Consider the following 19,062-nt stretch of genomic DNA (forward strand, 5'->3'; position numbering starts at 1 on the left):
ATTGATTGGTTGCTAAGCGCATCTTCTCCACTGGTCCACAGTTAGAAGGCTTGGAACATTCCCCACAGGCCCCTCTGCTTCCCTGACCGATATAGTGATATGAGCATCTCCATAGGAACAGCGACATTCATAACTGAGAGCGGAACACAGTGGAAGTGGATGCACCAACCAAGTGTAAGCGGGGACAAGGGTACAGAGGATCTCTGTATAGTATGGACTTCATAGCCTCTGGGGGGAAGGCGGGGGGTACATACCCTCCAAAATGACCCATTCCATTAGGTACAATGAACTTCCCTGTTCCTGGACTTCCCTGCCAGTGGCAGTTACAGAGGTGGGACTCCAGCACAGTCCAATATTCAAAGACGGGGAAGGGGGGGGGGGGGGTCATATCAACTGCCAGTGAGTCCAGGACAGTGATGTTTGCAGTGGCATTAGGTGTGGCTCACCTTTTTGAATATTTGACAGCGGTGCAGTCCCACCTCTGTAACTGCCACTGGCAGGGAAGTCCAGAAACAGAGCATTTTGTACCTAATGGAATGGGTCATGTCATGTTGGAGGGTATGGGGGTAGTATGTGGTTCTGCATATATGTCTTCCAGAAGAACAGCTGATATTTAGCTTCTATGGAGTGCACAGGTGACGGAAGGGTGCATGGACATGAAGCAGCAGCTAAGACATTATTTGACAGGAGACAAGAGGGCATCATAGAAGTTACTGTAGGATTGCAATTGCCAAGTGATAGCACCGAGACACATTGATTATTGCTACACTGAAAGTAATTATTAAGATTAATATATATTTTTATTGACATAACTCATTCTCCGAAAGAACTCAAGGCGTTTGGGGGAAATATTGAGGATACATGTAGATTACAAATGGGACAATATGGCCTAGAAATGGAGCTGGTTAAGAGGATTAGAAACATATCATTTTATAGAATGTACTTGATAAATAATAGCTAGAAGCTAATTGGTTGATGTAGGCAACGCCTACATTCTTTAGACTTTGATATATCCATAGAGACATAAGTCATGAACATACAGTAGAGCTATAGTGGGTGCAAGGGTAGCCATTGATATGAGTCCAGAGGCTTAGGGTGCCCATGAACCCCAGCCTGAGTGACAAAACATTACATTTTGTGTGTGTATCGGTGGCAAGGTGTACTGTAATGTGGCACAATATGAAATAGTGGGCACTATAATATTAATAATGAACTGAAGGTGCTGTAGTGTGGCATATTATGGAAAGGGAGCAGATATTGAGATTGTAAAGTCTTGTACCCAGGGCCGGCAACAGAAATCTTGGGGCCCTGTACAATGATATTTCTGGGGCCCCCCACCTAATCCCAAATCCCCACAATGCTCTTCTGCATGAGCCTCATTTAACCTTTCGCTGCTCCAGATCCTGCTTTCAGGTGCGGACTTCTCTCGTTCTCAGTCCTGCTGGCTTAGCTCCTGGCTGCTGCTTCCTGCTGGCTCCGGCTGCTGCTGGCTTGTCACTTTCACAAAAGATTTCTGAGCACTACGTGCACGCAGGGCAGGTCTTTCGCAGAGTGCGGAACAGACGACCCGCGCAGTAAAAGTACAGGAGCCAGTGACTGAGGCCACAGCACCAGCGGCGGGTAAGGCTGGGACGCAAGGGTCACTGACAGGCCAGCTAGTACAGGCAGTGGCCGTGCCGGGGCATGGAAGCTCTGGGGCCCTTCAGATCTCTGGGGCCCGTCACATTTGTCCCCCTCGACCCCCCCTGTCGCCTGCCCTGCTTGTACCTGGGTTTTCACCTGAACAATGAACTGGATTGGACTGATAATTCTGCTGCTCTGTATAGGAAGGGGCAGGCCAGACTCTACTTGGTGAGGACATTGAGGTCTTTTGGGGTGCAGGGATCACTACTGAGGACTTTCTTTAACTCTGTGGTGGCATCAGCTATATTATTTGGGGTGGTTTGCTGGGGTAGCAGCATTTTGTCTGCTGATAGGAAGAGACTAAACAGACAGGTTAGGAAAGCCAGTTCTGGTTTGGGAATCCTCTTGGATATGGTAGAGGAGGTGGGTGAGAGGAGAATAAATGGCGAGTTAGCATTCTTATTGGATGATCTGTCCCACCCACTCCAGGACATGTTGTCAGAATTAAGTACCTCCTTTAGTGATAGATTGCTTCACCGTCGATGTCTCTCGGAGAGATGCCGCAGGTCTGTTCTTTCTGCTGCGGTTAGACTATATAACTACCATGGTCCTCGGTAGATTCCTGCACACATCTTACTTCTTACGTTATGCCAATCATGTGCAATATATATTTACATATTTTTATTTATCATGGATCTGTACTTTGTTTTGGTTTCTCTTTTATTTCTTTGTTATGCATGTTTTTATTATGCTAGTTATTCTATCTCTGCTATGCACTTAGATGTAACAATGTGAATTTCTCCATTGTGAGACAAATAAAGGAATTCTACTCTATTCTATCATGTTGGATAATTTGAATAATGGGCACTGATAGAATACAGAGTATGATAAGCTGTGGGCATATATATTGTGCTACAATAGGAACTGCGGCCACTACAATGTGAATTTGGAGGAGATATACCTAGCCCAGGGTCGCCGAAAGGGGTGGTGCCATGGGTACAGCGGCACAATGTGAACATGGGCACTGCTATGGGGTATAAAATGAGCTGGGCACTACAATGGGATATAACGTGACCTAGAGTACTTCTATGGGGCATACAATGACCTAGAGCACTACTATGGGGCATACAATGACCTAGAGCACTACTATGGGGCATACAATGGACTAGAGCACTACTATGGGGCATACAATGACCTAGAGCACTACTATGGGGCATACAATGGACTAGGGCACTACTATGGAGCATAAAATGAACTACAGTAGGGCACTACAATGGGGCATTAGAGGCTGCTGTGGGAAGAGGTGTTTATAAATTAATTTAGTTAGGGGCTCCTTCAGATTGTTGCTGTGGGGTCACAATGTTCTGACTACATCCCTGACATAAGGGGATGCGCTCATTTGGTCTACAGCATGATGGTCGACAGTCATTAGGTTGACACCATTAGGTCGACATGGGAAAAGATCGACATGGATCTAAGTCGACATGGGAAAAGGTCGACATGGTTATAGGTTGAAAGGTCATTCGTTCGACAGGTTGTTAGTTCGACAGGTCATTAGTTCGACAATGTCTAGGTCGACAGTCAAAAGGTCGACGTGGGGTTTTTCACTGTTTTTTTTAGCTGACAGGCGGTATTTCATGCCCTACCATCCACTAGGGAGTGGTGGGAGAATAAAATAGTGTGCTGAGCGCTTGAAACTGTCTCCATGTCGACTGTGTTGACATTCAGGTAAAAAAACAGTGAAATACCCCATGTCAACCTTTTGACTGTCGACATAGACATTGTCGAACTAATGACCTGTCGAACTAACGACCTGTCGCACAAATGACCTTTTGACCTATAACCATGTCGACCTTTTCCCATGTCGACCTAGACCCATGTCGATCTTTTCCCATGTCGACCTAATGGTGTCGACCTAATGACTGTCGACCATCATGCTGTAGACCAAATGATCCCAACCCGACATAAGGTAACAGATATAAGGCAATGGGTTATACAAGTCATAGAGACACAAAGGCTGTGGCAAACATAAAGCAAGGGATTGGGAGAAAATATATGCTGCAGCGAATGAAATAATACAGATGGCAACAAAATTGTATCACTTTGGTGGAAGATAAGACTCCAAATACCCCTAACGCTAGATTCCAGACATAAATAACTGGGAACCAGGTACTTATACACAATATTTTTTATTCTGTGTTTAGGGAATTTGGGGATCTTCAGAGGGCCAGATAGATTTATTTATCTCTGACACGGGGGGGACTAGGCACTCCCAAATAAAGCTATGATACTATAGATATTTTATATACTACCCAAAAAAGTGCAAACCCTAAATAACTGAGGGATTTAATCTCTGGATAATTCTAATAAATAATGTTTAAAATAGAAGATTGACTAATTACTAATTTTCATGCGGTGGCAAATAATAGACCTAGAAACAATATTTTATTTAGAATCTTGTGTCACTTTATACAGCAACTGGAGTGTTCAGATCACTGCAATGTCATTTATAATGCAGACTGATTACAACAGGTACAACGTGTGATTCTCTTCATTCTCATAAACATGAATATTGGCCAGTAAATAACTTTCCAGTAAAAATGTATAATAAAGACTATAAAAGTAAAAAAAAAAATAATAATTGGAACCAATAATACATACGTAGCAATACTGAATTAAAAACCTAAATGTAACAGAGACAACTTAAAAAAAAATAAAAGAAAAAAAATAAACCATAAATGATGGCAATGTAAAACACGCAATTGTCACTTAAATGGCACTTACAAGGAACTTGTGTCTCCCAGTCAGGTGTTCCCACTAATCTAAAAGACATTAAATTGCTGATGTACAGTACCTTACAAGTGATACCCCGTTCTCACTGCAGGCAAATTCCCAGGTCTATCATGTCGACCCGGGAATTTGCCTTTTAACACAGGTTTTTCTGCAGTGTGAACGGGTCGCATACACAGATCTCATACACGGGTAAAACCCCTCTTTTTACCCGTGTTTGAGATCCGGGTATGCAGACACGGGTTGACCCGATCACACGGCAGAAAAACACGTGTTAAAAGGCAAATTACCGGGTAGAACTTCTTCACCCGGGAATTTGCCTTGCAGTGAGAACGGGGGTCCGTCCCTGCGGGGAAAAGCTGTGTATTTCTCACTGGCAGTGAGAACATGGCATAAAAGGTTCCAATTTCCTTAAAATCAATGTAATTTCATTGCTATGGGTGCCAAATTTAAAGCAGCATTTTCTTTTTAATTCAAAATCCAACCTGGTTTTGCCGTAAAAAAAAGAATTGTAGCTATTTATTTGGCAGCTAAAGTTACTGTATATCACTGAAATCACTCTGGTTCCAGGAAATCGGAACTTATTACATATAAACCCTAGTGTTTTCTTCTCCTCAGGTGCTATTGTGGCGTTACATGAGTGACAGGGCTGGCAAGCATGCTTTGACAACGGCTGGCAGTCAAATACAATTTTAAAAGACAGTTTCTTAAAATAAAATGCTTCCTTATACCCTATATCCCACTTGGTTAAATTACTCTTTCCTGATTTGTTATTGCCCAAATGGGAAAATAAACCACAAGCCTGAGACAAATCCCATTAGAAATTACACACCTGGACTGTATGAACAATGAACACAAAGGGGGATATTCTGGTTCACTCCTTCTGGCAAATTCCTTCTTAGATTTTTTTTTTTTTGTCCATCTAAGAAGAAATTGGCCAGAAGGAGTGAAACAGAATAACCACCACTGTTACCGCTGTCTTCTATGGATTTCCCAGACTCCCCTGCATCGCAAGCATTTTATCATGCTGGCTATTTGTGATTGGCTGTCGCTGAAGGGAGTCTCCCAGGGAATACAATGTTGACTATTTTGCGCTGTAAGTTCATTGCGTGCATTTTAATGTGATTTTTTTAAATTGGACAATGAGGAATTGAAGTAAGACAAGAATATTTTTAAAATCGGACAAATAAGCTGCGTTCCCTCCATTTCCAGCAGCAGCTGCAGCAGCCTCTGTAGGTTTATATGGGTGATACAAGTATGTGAGTTTTACCAAGCTCTGAAATGCAAACCATTTCAGCACCTTGGTCCCTGCAGCTAACGTCATCTGAAGATGCCATTAGCTCATTGTAGCCTTTGGGCTACAGATTGTAATATTAGCTGGCAGAGACCCCACTTTGGCATTGCATGCGTGGGCAGTAGATACCTGCTACCTCTTCGAGAGCAACTCAGGGACGGGCACATTTCGAAGCCCCTGTTACCATGGGCGGTATTCATACAGAACATACTGCTAGAATCAGAGCAAGCTGGGCAAGATATTAGCGTCCCATATTGCATTGTAGTATGCTGCTGACTATACAATTATTAATAAATAGACCACTAAAAGTGTAAGACAAGACAAGATGCTTTGAAGGTTCGTATCTGCAAGGGCGCCGATAGGTCAACCGGGCCCCAGCAAATTAAGGGTGTGGCCAATGGGAGGAGGCATCACCAGGTCTCCTAAAAAAAGAAATACTTTACAAATACTGGCGCAGGGAAGAGCACAGACCCACACACAGGGTGAGAGGATAGGCTGCCGCTGCAGCTGCCTCTCCCCCCCGCTCAGCACAGAGCACTAAGCAGCATGTGCTGAGTTGGAGAAAGAGGCTGCTACACACATACCTCCCAACTTTAGACGTTTATGAATCAGGATCTGGCTTCCCCTTCCCGCAGTGTTAGATGCCATGTCCAATTAGCAGTAATTAGTACAGTTGTGAGGTATGTAAAAACCCTTACAATTATTGAACTGGTCACTTATTTGGCCTGGTGTGTATGCTTGAACGTTAGTCGGTGAACTGAAAACGCTCCTGCAAAAGGCAGATCAGGGGGGGTGGAGGGGGGGGGGGCAGGGGCGATGTGGAAGGGTCGCATTTAATAAGCAGTTGAAAATTTCATGAACCCACTAAATTTATTGCAAATCGCTCAGTGTGTAAGAGGCTGCACAGCGCTCAGGTAATTGCTTCCAGAATATGAACTGATCTGATCTCGCTAGATCGCATAGAAAATGCCGCTACATGGCTCCATGTGTAGGGGCATAGTGATAGTGATGCGCGGCCCTGTGCGAAGCTATCCCAGGCCGATTAACATCCATCATGCTGGATAAATCTAGTTACTCGCCAGGGTCGCTGGAGTCAGCGACAGTGTTCTCCACTGATAGATCGCTCAGCACACAGTACTGTCACATCACTGTGTGCTGAGCGATCTTGCTGAGCATTCGGTGTGATCTAGTATTGCTCAGAACGCTCAGCAGTGTGGCTACATGTGTAGGCCCCTTTACTCTGCAGAATAATAAAGTCTAATTTCTGCACCGCTCTGCAAAATGTGGTGCATCGCTGTGACCGCTCTGTTCTCTCTCTCTCTGTTCATCATCCACGACTGCCGGTGCCCAATCCCGCTCTTGTAAAAACAGGGAGCCATATTACTCCGAAAAGCTTAGCGCCCAGGCCGGCATCTAGTTGGATTGGCGGAATGCAGGGGTAGTATGTCTGCTGCAGATGAATCCCTACTCCTTTAGATAATGATACAAATAACCTAGGCTACTTGGCATTTATTTATATGCCATAATTGATATAGCGCTTACATAGGCATTGCAGCGAATGCTTGCCACTGCTATTTGATTTTCCATTTCTAAGCTCATAAAATAAAAAGGTCTTTAATGTACAAGAGATCATTTATTTCTAAAAGGGTGCCTCGTGGTTGAAACCTAATATATGCATGCAACATACCGTACTATTTAAATAGCGAGAGGCTGTATGTATTGCTTTTGCCATAAGATTTTAAATGGAAAAATGGAACGGATGGACAAAAGCCAATATTTAGCACTTTAATCTCAGTAATGCACCTGAGTGATGCTGAAGTATTATGCCCGCTGGGCATGTGCCCTCTACACCTATTTCGTTTTATTTAAATAATCCTGTGTTCCAAAAATGATAAATCTCTTTTGTGTGCTTCAGCAACCGTTAAGCTGGACATCCACTAGTACCATTTGGGCACTTTTCATCGGATTTCGACAGATCAGGCTTGGATTGGCGCCGGAGATCACAAGCGCTTCACTAAGGATTTGTTGAATCTGCAGCACTTGCTGGGATCGCATACCATACATTGTATGCAAAAGGACCGCATACAGTGTACCGTATGTGATCCTGCCACCCGGGAAGGTGCCAGGCGGTTCAAGGGGCATCGCATGCAACATCTTCCCTTGTAGAAGTCGCAGTAGCGTATGGAGGTCTTAAAACAATTTGTTCCCGTACTACACACTTAAGAAGCACTGCCCTCAATTTGCTTAACTCCTCCCACCAGCTGTTGCAACCTTGTGCATCCTGCAGAAGCCACCTTAGCGATGGCTGACATCGATGGCAATAGCGCAATTGGTCATCAGTGGCAGCAAACTAGGCCGTGAATGTCTATGAATGGTTTTGCCATTTGACCTTTGATGGTCATCCCTTTTTATTTGACTAACTGGCTAGTGGGTGAATCGGAACCTGGGGGCGGGGCTTCACAGATGTCGGGGGAAGGGCTATGCTCTGTGTTCTGGGACCTTGGGGGAAAATGTAAAAAAAAAATATTTGGGTTTGCTACACCTTGACAATATAGGGAAACCATCTGGTTCCCTCAATCAATGGCAAAAGTATTCTGCATTGACCATAAAGCATTGGTGATTATGAATCCCTAAGCCACGGATCCGAACTTTCAAATGTATTTGCATTCCTAAAAAATGGCAGGAATTTGCGCTGCTGTACGTGGAACAAAGGGGACCTTTTACTAAGGGTTTTTTTCTTTGATGCGCCCCATATTCCGTGCGGTTTACTATATGGCAGTTTGGAGTGTGAAAGTGCAAACAGTTTGCGGTATGTGGTGTTCTGAAAACTCCTAAAGTACATATAATGTGCTCTAATGCAGTGGTTCCCAACCTCGGTCCTCAACAGTGCGCGGTTTCCCGGTCTCCGCACAGAATCACAAGTGACATAATTAGCTCCACCTGAGGATCTTTTAAAATGTGCCTGAAAAAAATCTGTGCACCTGCCGGGTGACCTGGAAAACGTGTACTGTTGGGGGTACTTGAGGATCAGGGTTGGAATCACTGCTCTTATGCATTACAAACTGTTAGGAACAGAAACGCACAACCTTTACACATGATAGCTCAGACATATACTGTTGTGCTACTGTATATGACTGCTAGAACAGGAATAAAGTATAATTAGCTGATGTGCTTGGTTTCAACCTCCCGAAGCTTTGATAGGCGGAATATTTTAAACCTTTTCACCCCTTATTTTTCAAATTTTGAAACCCCCCTGCTCAGTGGGTGGCTGCAAATGACTGTCACAGACCACCCAGCAGGTCACATGTTCCAGGTCAACCAGCACAGATAGAGTTTACCAAGTGTTACATTTTCCAGAGTACAATGATGCTCTGTAAATGGCAGACCTTGAAATTGGTATATGATGTGCCCTGCTCGGACAACTGCATCATAGAAACATGTCACTCATAAAGATCATCCTTCTGCTATTAATATATAGATAAATAATTTTAGTGGGACAACACTGGTTTAAATATTAATAATACTGTGTTATCAATTAATGAATTAGTTAAATAATAATAATGTTTTAATAAAAAAAGTAATTTATAGTTTGGTCAATAGCAATTAAGACTTAACACTTAATTAAATGGGGGCACCATATTATACACTATGGCGCTTATTCAGATCTGATCGCAGTACAAATTTGTTCCCAAAATGGGCAAAACCATGTGCACTGCAGCTGGGGCAGATGTAGCGTGCAGAGAGAGTTAGATTTGGGTGAGTTATTTTGTTTCCGTGCATGGTAAATACTGGCTGCATTATTTTTACACTGCAATTTAGATTTCAGTTTCAACACACCCCACCCAAATGTAACTCTCTCTGCACATGTTACATCTGCCCCACCTGCAGTACACATGGTTTTGCCCATTTTGAGAACAAATTTGTACTGCGATCAGATCTGAATAAGGGCCTATAGCACTACAAACATCAGCATGTGTATGGGTGCAAGTGAACTATTGTAGATGTTAATGCTGTAAATGAACTTTGAGATTACATAGTTACATAGTTACATAGTAGGTAAGGCTGAAAAAAGACTTGCGTCCATCTAGTTCAACCTGGTATAGATATCTCCATTGCTGATTTGGTAGGTTCTGGTATTTTACAGACAAATTATATTTCTTATTTGTACCCATGGATGTTTTTCTCCAGTAAATGTTTGTCCAACTTTGCCTTGAACGTATTTAATGAGCCAGCCGTTACCACCTCTGTGGGAAGAGAGTTCCAGAGTTTGACTGTTCTGACCGTAAAGAAATTCTTTCTACTAGCTGAATGAAATCTTTTTTCTTCTAATCTATACTCATGCCCTCGCGTCCTAGATTCCTTTCTAGTAGAAAATAGGGTGTGTGACAGTTCCTTATATTGGCCCTTGATATACTTGTACATGTTGAGCATGTCCCCCCTTAAACGTCTCTTTTCTAATGTAAATAGTCCCAAATTGCTTAATCTCTCCCCGTAGCTTAAATTCTCCATTCCCCTAATAAGCTTTGTTGCTCGCCTTTGGACTTTTTCTAATTCTATGATGTCCTTTTTATAGTGTGGGGCCCAGAACTGTACTCCGTACTCTAGGTGAGGTCTCACCAATGCTTTATATAGTGGCATAATTACCCTTGAGTCCCTAGTTTCCATTCCGCTCTTAATACATGCCAGAATTTTGTTGGCCTTTTTTGTAGCTACATTACAATGGGCACTACATCCTAGATTGCTGTCTATTTGGACTCCTAGATCCTTTTCAAGTATGGAATTACCCAGTTCCTCTCCGCTAAGGTTGTAACTTGCACACTGGTTGTGTCTCCCAAGGTGCATAACCTTACATTTATCTACATTGAACCTCATCTTCCATTTTTTTGCCCACTCATCTAGAATTGCAAGATCATTTTGAAGCATGGTGACATCTTCTGATGATTTGATGACTTTGCTAAGTTTTGTATCGTCCGCAAAGATGGATACATTGCTGAGTAACCCTATCCCAATATCGTTAATAAAAATGTTAAACAAAATGGGCCCCAAAACCGAACCCTGGGGCACTCCACTTAGTACCGGTATCATATCTGATACGGCACCATTCACAACCACTCTTTGTTCTCTATTACATAGCCAATTCCCTACCCATCTGCAGATATTTTCACCCAATCCTAGGTTCTCCATTTTATTAATCAATCTCTTGTGTGGGACAGTATCAAATGCTTTAGCGAAATCTAGGAAAATCAGGAGATTCAGGTGTACATTATCATAAACCAACTGAGGAATAAAAAATCACAGTGTGCTTTGGCTATTGTCTATCCTTACATTACTGTGGAACCTGCTACTTTCCATACAAATATTGGGTACTTATGTATTATCTGGGCTCCCATGTTAAATGCACCCCATTTTTTCATACCCCTACTATCCAACTACGCATGGAGTTGATTTTATATAGTGTGGCGAGCGCAGCGAGCCACCGTGCCCGAAGCGTGGCGAGTGCAGCGAGCCCCGCGAGGGGACGCGGTCTCATAAGAAAAACGGGAGCCCAGATATTACATAAGTACCAAATATTGTATTTCCTGCAATGACCCCGAGAGTGACTCCCACCCAGCTGTGACAGTGCTGTGGATACACCACAAAGCCCAGAACGGTTCATTAATAATGCGTAAGCTTAATAATGAAAGCCTGATACAGAACCGCCACTTACATTAGGCTGCAGAAAATGATTTCTCAGCAAATATTACATGACATCCTGGTGTTACTTTTAGCTGCTCTTAGTTCTTTTTGCTTAGTGTAGGCTGCAAAACTACCCAGCAGGATCAGTGCAATATTGCGCTCCCCCCATGTAACAGGATCCTCACATTAAGGCTCCTGTTACATGGGGGGAGTACACATTGCTCAGGAGCCTTGGAGGATTTCTAGGCATTTCCTATAAAAGCAAGGTCAAAGATAAGCTCTTAAACAATGAGCAAATCTTGTCAGCCACCATTCACTGGAAACAATTCTTGCACTTTGACTGACAACTTAGCATTCAGCACGCCGAACGGCGCCTCGATTCGCGGTTCATATGACAGTGATGTCAAGTCTTTTTGTAGACAATGATGTCACCGGCGAAAGCACCTATAAACTTACTGCTATGCGGTGACAATCTGGAACTGGAACCTGGCAGACACAATGTCATTATTTAAAAAACTAAATAAATAAAGCAAAAAAAAAAAAAAGAAACAAAATAAACAAATAAAATCAAATAAAACACTTGATTCTACCACTTCAATTAAACTTGGTGATGTCACCGGCGCAAGCACCTAAAAAAAAAAATACTATACAGTAACGATATGTAACAGTAACCTACTAGACACAATGTCATTATTTAAAAATAAATAAAACAAATAAACAAATAAATACAAATAAAACACTTGATTCTACCACTTTAAGTAAACTTAGTGATGTCACCTGTGAAAGCACCTACTGTATATATAACAGTAACCTAGCAGACACAATGTCATTTTTTAAAATAAATAAAACAAACAAACAAATGCAAATAAAACACTTGATTCTAACACTTTAATTAAACTTAGTGATGCCACCGGAGAAAGCATGTGTATGTAACCGTTACCTAGCAGACACAATGTCATTATTTAAATATAAAGAAAACAAATAAAACAAACAAAAAAAAAACACTTTATTCTACCACTTTAATCAGTTTATTAAAGTGCAAGACATCATTTATGTCTACCAGACCAATGCACCTTAGCAGCCCATACAACTATAACAATTTCATTGATTCTGTAAATAAGGGTGCAAAAGTGATTTGTTACTGTAAGGGGATAGCACAGACTTCATCTGAGCATGTCCTGATCATAAAGTGTATTTATAGCAAGGCAATACGCCTCATTGAACCGGTGATGAATGCATGTGTACCCAAAGATCCATCACATATTACCCTGACGCCTCATCCAGGCTACACATGCTCTAATGTGTTTTGTGCAAGGGGTGCAGGGATATGTGTTGCTCAGATGTCAAACACTGTGGAAGTGTGACTCCTGGGGACAGGTTACCTGCATAGCAAATGACTGACATATGTTCAGTGAAGACAGCAATACAGAAAGTAGGTGCCCCAGATTTGCCAGTGAAGAATGCCTGGGTGATAGGATGCAGAACAGACAGTAGCATGTTTATGCATCAGAGGACCAGAGCTGGGGATGAGGCTTGCCTAGGCATCCTCTATCTATAGCATTGTGTGTGACTGCATAGAGGAGATAGATTCACTGCACATTGATGGATGGTTTGTACTTCCAGAGGCTCAACAGTAGCTGAAGTCTCACTTTTAAGTGTCATCTATAATTTATCAGTGCATTTAACCCTTAGCAGCCACAAAGCAGGCACAAGCCACGCTCCTTACCTTCAGGGTTGGCGCTGATGAAGACCCGGACACTCTTCCCAGTTGGCACAAAGTGGGGTGGCAGGGCAGAGAGGTTCCCAGAGAAGGCTGCCCTCCTGACAGCGGAGTCCCGGGAGCATGGTAGCCTGCTGCTAGCTCCAGACGGCCACATGTCACCTGCGCCCTCTGGATCAGAGAGGCATGCTAAGGTGGTTCGGGGGTCGAAGGGGCTCGAGTCAGTGCTGTGCCACTTCCTGCCCACTGGCACCCACCTTTAAATGCATGCAGATACCATCCATAAGAAGTATGCCATTAATGCAGCCACAAGTCCGGGATCATCAGCGCAGGTGGCACTAAGAGGGTCGGGGTGAGGGAGGCAGCAATGGGCAGGTGCCCCAGGTAGGTGCCAGCCGCTATTGGTGCCAGCAGCAGCAGCAGCAGCAGAGAGGAGCTCGCTTCTCTGGGTTCTCCGGCAGGCAGGATCGGCAGCTAATGCTGCTGCTGGGAGGATATGACTGGGGAGAATCTTCCTCACTCCCTGCCCTCCTCTCTGCCAGACCTCCCTCCTCTCCCCCTGCCCAGCTACAAGGCGGGGAGGGGGGACCACTTGCTGCCACCCCGGGACGATTCAAACTAGGCATAGTAGGTATGGGGCATACCTTTTCCGATGGGGGGTGGGAAAGGGCACCACACAGCAGCAGCAGCAGCAGCAGCAGCAGCAGCAGCAGCAGCGCTGATTATTGCTGATATGGGTACAGTGTATCATTACTATTAATAATAATAATATTATGGCTGGTTTTCTATGCATCCCATTGTGCAAGCTTGTGTTCCCGGGGTCCCAGTAACAGCAGGCTGCATGCACAGTACTGTGATGGTGTCATATTCCAAATATCTGCAACATACATACTGTACAGTAATATGAGCTATCCCTATCCTTCCTTTATCATGTTACTATTTATAACACCAGCATCATTAGTATTTTAGGATTTACAGCATAGTACATATGCACTTGGGCATAACCATATTGCGCTGCAGCTAGGGCAGAATTAATATGTGCAGAGAGATTCATATTTGGGAGGGGCGTGTCCTAGCTCCAGTCTGAAGCGCCCAGGACGTATCACATGTGTCTTTCTGCATGTGATGTATTGCCTGTGACTCATGCGACCCCATACCCTGCCACTGGGAGGCGGTCTGAGTCGGAGGTCAGATGTGCAGGCAGGTCTGATTCCCGGCTTCAATCTGATCGGATGCGATGTCAAACACGTCATTTGGGCCGACTTCACCAGTGTTCTTGGCCCGATCCATTGGAATCGTATGAAATCTTCCCAAATCGCATAAGTGTGTGGGGGTCTGATGGGGTCGATCCTTTTAGCCCCGGTGATTTCGCTATTGTGAATCATTACGGCAGCGGCTGCACTTTACTGCTGACATAATTTGCACAACAATTAGTGAATTCAGGCTGCGAAGGGTGTCGTTGCTGGTGTTTAACGGCACCTGACACCATTGCAATGATTAAGATCAATCCCTAAATTGCAGACTACAGATAAATCTGTCCAGCACTTGCAGCCAACATTTATACTGCCAAAACGTTTCAAAAACCGCTATCTTTAAACAGTATTTATAACGGGTCTGGGCCTTCACATTGCAGTAGATTACCGCTTTAAACACCGTTTAAGTACCATTCACATCAGTCAACCCATTTAATCCCCTGAACACATTTCAAGGCAGAATGCAGGTGACAGCCTATCACAGGTCTGGAATCTGTTGTTTTTACTAAATACCGTTTCAGAGCCATTCTCACTGCATAAAAAAACGGCTCTGAAACGTGTAGGACTCTGCTTTTTAAACGCTTTGAAATACCGGTTATCTTTAACCGGTAAATCAACTCTGGCGCTTTCCCACTGCAGCCTTAAACGTTTTGAAATGTGAAAAAAAAACCGTCAATATACCGTTTAACAAGTGCGGTGTGAAAGGGGTATAACTCTGCATGTAAAATAATAAACAATGACCTCCCCATTGCAGCGTTGTCTTGCTTTGCTCCCAGCTCAGAACCAGCCAAAGCTGTGTCTTTAATTGGACCAGCATACAGTATTGTACGGACCTAGCCCAACATGGTTCTGAGGTTCTAAAAATACCCTAACATTGCCAAGTGCAATTTCTAGAGCACTCTTAAAATATGCAAGGGCGATCCATTATCCACGGCGTATAATGCTTCTGCTTCCTAATGATTCAATGCATAAATACATAATTGTACTTACTCTGTGCTGTTCTTCTGCCCAGTATGCGTCGGGGCATCCTAGTGAGAGTGGCCCAAATAAAAAATTCATTAGCTGCCTGGGTGCCTGGCAGTGCTATTTTATAATTATAATCCGTAAATCTCTTTTCTGTGCATTTAACGGATTCAAGGAAATGGCGCAATATAAAGATCAGGCTAAAAGGTTGCACCCTGTAGACAAAACACTTTCTTTTTATTTTACTGCCAAAGGGGAGCGAGTGTCTGTGGTCTCAGCTAGAGGCGACATTAATGTGATCCATGGACCTTTACAGTCTGTGCATTATATATAAACCTCCCAGAGAGAGCGGCTCAGGATGGGCAGGAAGTGGAAGCAGAGATTTCAAAGCAACAGCCCAGGCTATGGGTCAGGTGTTGCTATTAGTAATTCGGGGGTGGGGGGGATTTATGGGGCATATTTGCATTTTTAATGTAAATTCTGTAAATATTTTCTCCCAACTCTGCAATGTGAAAATGCAAAATACCTGAAATTCTTTAGCTAGAAAACTTCAATAAGAGCTGTGTCTTAGCGTAACGCTTAATGATCTGGGTTCCCGAACAGCCGATGCACATGGCGGCCATCTGCCGGCGCACTTTAGAGTCATTATTCTATACGTTTATTAAAACCAGCAGCAATGCAGCCCCCACAGAACCTTATGGGGGGGTACAGTTGCGGATCCCCATCATTGGGATCTTAATATTTGCAGAAACCTTACAAAATCAGTCATTACCTGCAAATATTTCAGAATAAATAGCAGTGGTGGTTCCAGAGGTGGTGCTGCAGCACAGTCCAAAATTCAAATAAGGTGGCAGCACCCACTGCCAGTGAGTCAGTTTGGGATGGCGGTTGGTGGCAGTTGCTGTGCCTCTTCTATTTGAATTTTGAACTACGCTGCAGCCCCAGCTCTGGAGCCTCTCCTGATAAATAGGCCTCATAGGGGCCCATTATTATGGACCGCATATACAATGCTATCTGGGTGGAACCCGGCGGCAGTGCAGTCTGAAGCCCATAGGCTACCGCCATCTCAGAGTAGCAGTAGTTCAGGGACCAGTTGTTATGCTTACCAATGTTGATACATCGGGCAGCATTGCATCCCTCATAGAAAACAAAGGGGGATGCAGCCGGCGGCAGTGCAGGAGGGATCGAAGCAGGGATCGGAGATTTCTGCTGTGGTCCCTCCTGATAAATTAAGGTTACATTAAATATTTGCGGCTAACTCCAAATATTAAATGATAAATGGGCCCCATAAGGAGATCATGAAAAGCTTGCACGGCTAATTTAGATTTGGGAGCAATAAAAACCCCACTGCTAAACCACTTGACTGGCTTGATCGCATCAGCCTAAGCATTCCGTGACATAGTCGCATCTTATGGGACCAGTCTAACGGCCACTTTGCGACGCTGGAAGATCGTCCAATAGCTGCCACTTTCAATAATACCCTCCCCCAGAGCCTGCTGTCCTGCCAATCACTGCTGATCGGGCAGCCCAGTGGAACCCCACCCAACAGCTGCAGTCTACAGCAGTAGCTGGGGAAATGTAACAGAAGCCATTCATACCTGCACATAGCAGCCCTCTGAAAATGTTTGTGATGGTTGTGGTGCTCTGCTCAGGTGCAGTTTTGTACACTTCAATGCTTAACTGATGTTCATTTAAAAAAAGAATCAACCAAATTCAATGATAAAAAACCCAGAAAATTTCTGAGCAATTTTTGGATTTTTTTAAAGTGATTATGCATGTATGGGAAACGGTCATCTATTAGACCACACTTAGGTGGACAGTCATTAGGTCGACAACGTTGGGTCGACATGGGCCAAGGTCGACATGGGTTTAGGTCGACAGTCGTTAGGTCGACATGGGTTTTTCACTGTTTTTTGAGCCGACATGTGCCGACAGGCGGTATTTCATGCCCTACCATCCACTAGGGCAGGGCTGGGCAACACCGGCCCTCCAGATGTTAATGAACTACACATCCCAGGATGCTTTGCATTAGTTTTGCTATGTGGCCATGCTGAAACTGATGCAAGGCATGCTGGGATGTGTAGTTAATCAACATCTGGAGGGCCGGTGTTGCCCAGCCCTGCACTAGGGCGTGGTGGGAGAATAAAATAGTGTGCCGAGCGCAGCGAAGCACCGTGCCCTAAGCATGTCGAGCGAAGCAAGCGATGCGAGGGGCTGTGGTTCACCTCCAACTGTGTCCATGTCGACTGTGTCAACATTCGGGTAAAAAAACAGTGAAAAACCCATGTCGACCTAACGACTGTCGACCTAAACCCATGTCGACCTAAATACATGTCGACACTGACCCATGTCGACCTATAACCAGGGCTATTTTTGTGCAGGCTCCAGCAGGAACTGTGGCCCTTTTTCTAGCTCACTCTTTCTGACCAAATATTTCTTAGATGGACAAAACCATGTGCACTGCAGGTGAGGCAGATGTAAAACCCCACCCAAATCTAATTATCTCTGCACAAGTAACACCTGCCTCACCTGCAGTGCTCATGGTTTTGTCCATCTAAGAAATATTTTGTCAGAAAAAGTGAGCTAGAATAAGGGCCACAGTTCCTGCTGGAGCCTGCACAAAAATAGCCCTGCCTATAACCCTGTCGACCTTGGCCCATGTCGACCCAACGTGGTCGACCTAATGACTGTCGACCTGAGTGTGGTCTAATAGATGTACCGATTCCGCATGTATCCCGTAAATGTTCTTGCCGGTTCCAGTTACGCAACATTGCTCGCATCAGGCCCTTTCTCTCACAGAGTGTAACTAAGCTGGTTGCTCACTCACTGGTCATCTCACGGCTTGACTACTGTAATGCTCTCCTCACCGGCCTCGCTCGATCCCAACTGGCTCCTCTCCAATCTGTCCTCAATTCTGCAGCCAGGCTTATCTTCCTCTCCCGTCGCTCTAATTCTGCCACTCCCCTTCAACAAAATCTGCACTGGCTTCCATTCCCCTACAGAATCCTCTTCAAACACCTCACACTCACATACAGGGCGATCTCTAATTCCATTACTCCATATATCTCTAACCTCATCTCCATTCATACACCCTCCCGCCCTCTACGGCCGGCTGATGACTGTCGTCTCTCCTCCACCCTGATCACTGCTTCCCATTCTAGAGTACAGGACTTTGCCCGTGCTGCACCCCTTCAGTGGAACGCGCTCAATTAGACTCTCCCCAACCTTGCAAAGCTTCAAACGGGCACTGAAAACTCACCTTTTCATCAAAGCGTACCCTTTAGGCCCCCATACACTAGCCGATTTTGGTCCGATTTAGGCCAGATCAGTCGGATCTGGGCGAAATCGGACCAAAATCGGCTACTTTTGATGTCCCCTCAGATCCGATGCGCGGTCCCGTGCGCATCGGATCTGCGTCGGGTGGTCGGACCTGCTGCACGTCCGACCACCCGACTTGGGACCTTTAGCTGGCGGTGAGTGCTGACCTGGGGGCGGTGTGGTCAGCAGCAGGGCTCATCAGGGGGACGCCGGAGCGGGGAGCGTGTCCTGACGCTGTAACTAGCCGGCGGCGCCTGTGTGTGATGATCTGGCTGGGCGGCGGGCGCTGTGATCATTCACATATATCATTCATTCAGCAGCGCTGCGGGACGGACGGGGCCGGGCAGTGGCGGGTATTATATTTTTAAAACACCTGTCAAATGACTAGCCGTTCTCTGATTGGCTGAGAGCTCTCAGCCAACGGT

At 44.6% G+C, this 19,062-nt stretch overlaps 1 protein-coding gene across 1 annotated transcript in view; it reads right to left on the reverse strand.

The window, feature by feature from the left end:
* The window catches only part of NWD2 (NACHT and WD repeat domain containing 2), a 175,982-nt gene extending 162,345 nt beyond the window's left edge, over positions 1-13,637 (reverse strand). The window contains exon 1 of the mRNA XM_083158528.1: positions 13,110-13,637. Within this exon, the coding sequence (XP_083014654.1) occupies positions 13,110-13,260 (151 nt within the window). The 5' untranslated portion in view covers positions 13,261-13,637. The remainder of the gene's footprint in view (positions 1-13,109) is intronic.
* Between the last annotated feature and the right edge of the window lie 5,425 nt (positions 13,638-19,062).

This window comes from Crinia signifera, chromosome 1, assembly GCF_055691185.1.
Source record: "Crinia signifera chromosome 1, ASM5569118v1, whole genome shotgun sequence".
In the NCBI taxonomy this organism is placed as follows: domain Eukaryota; kingdom Metazoa; phylum Chordata; class Amphibia; order Anura; family Myobatrachidae; genus Crinia; species Crinia signifera.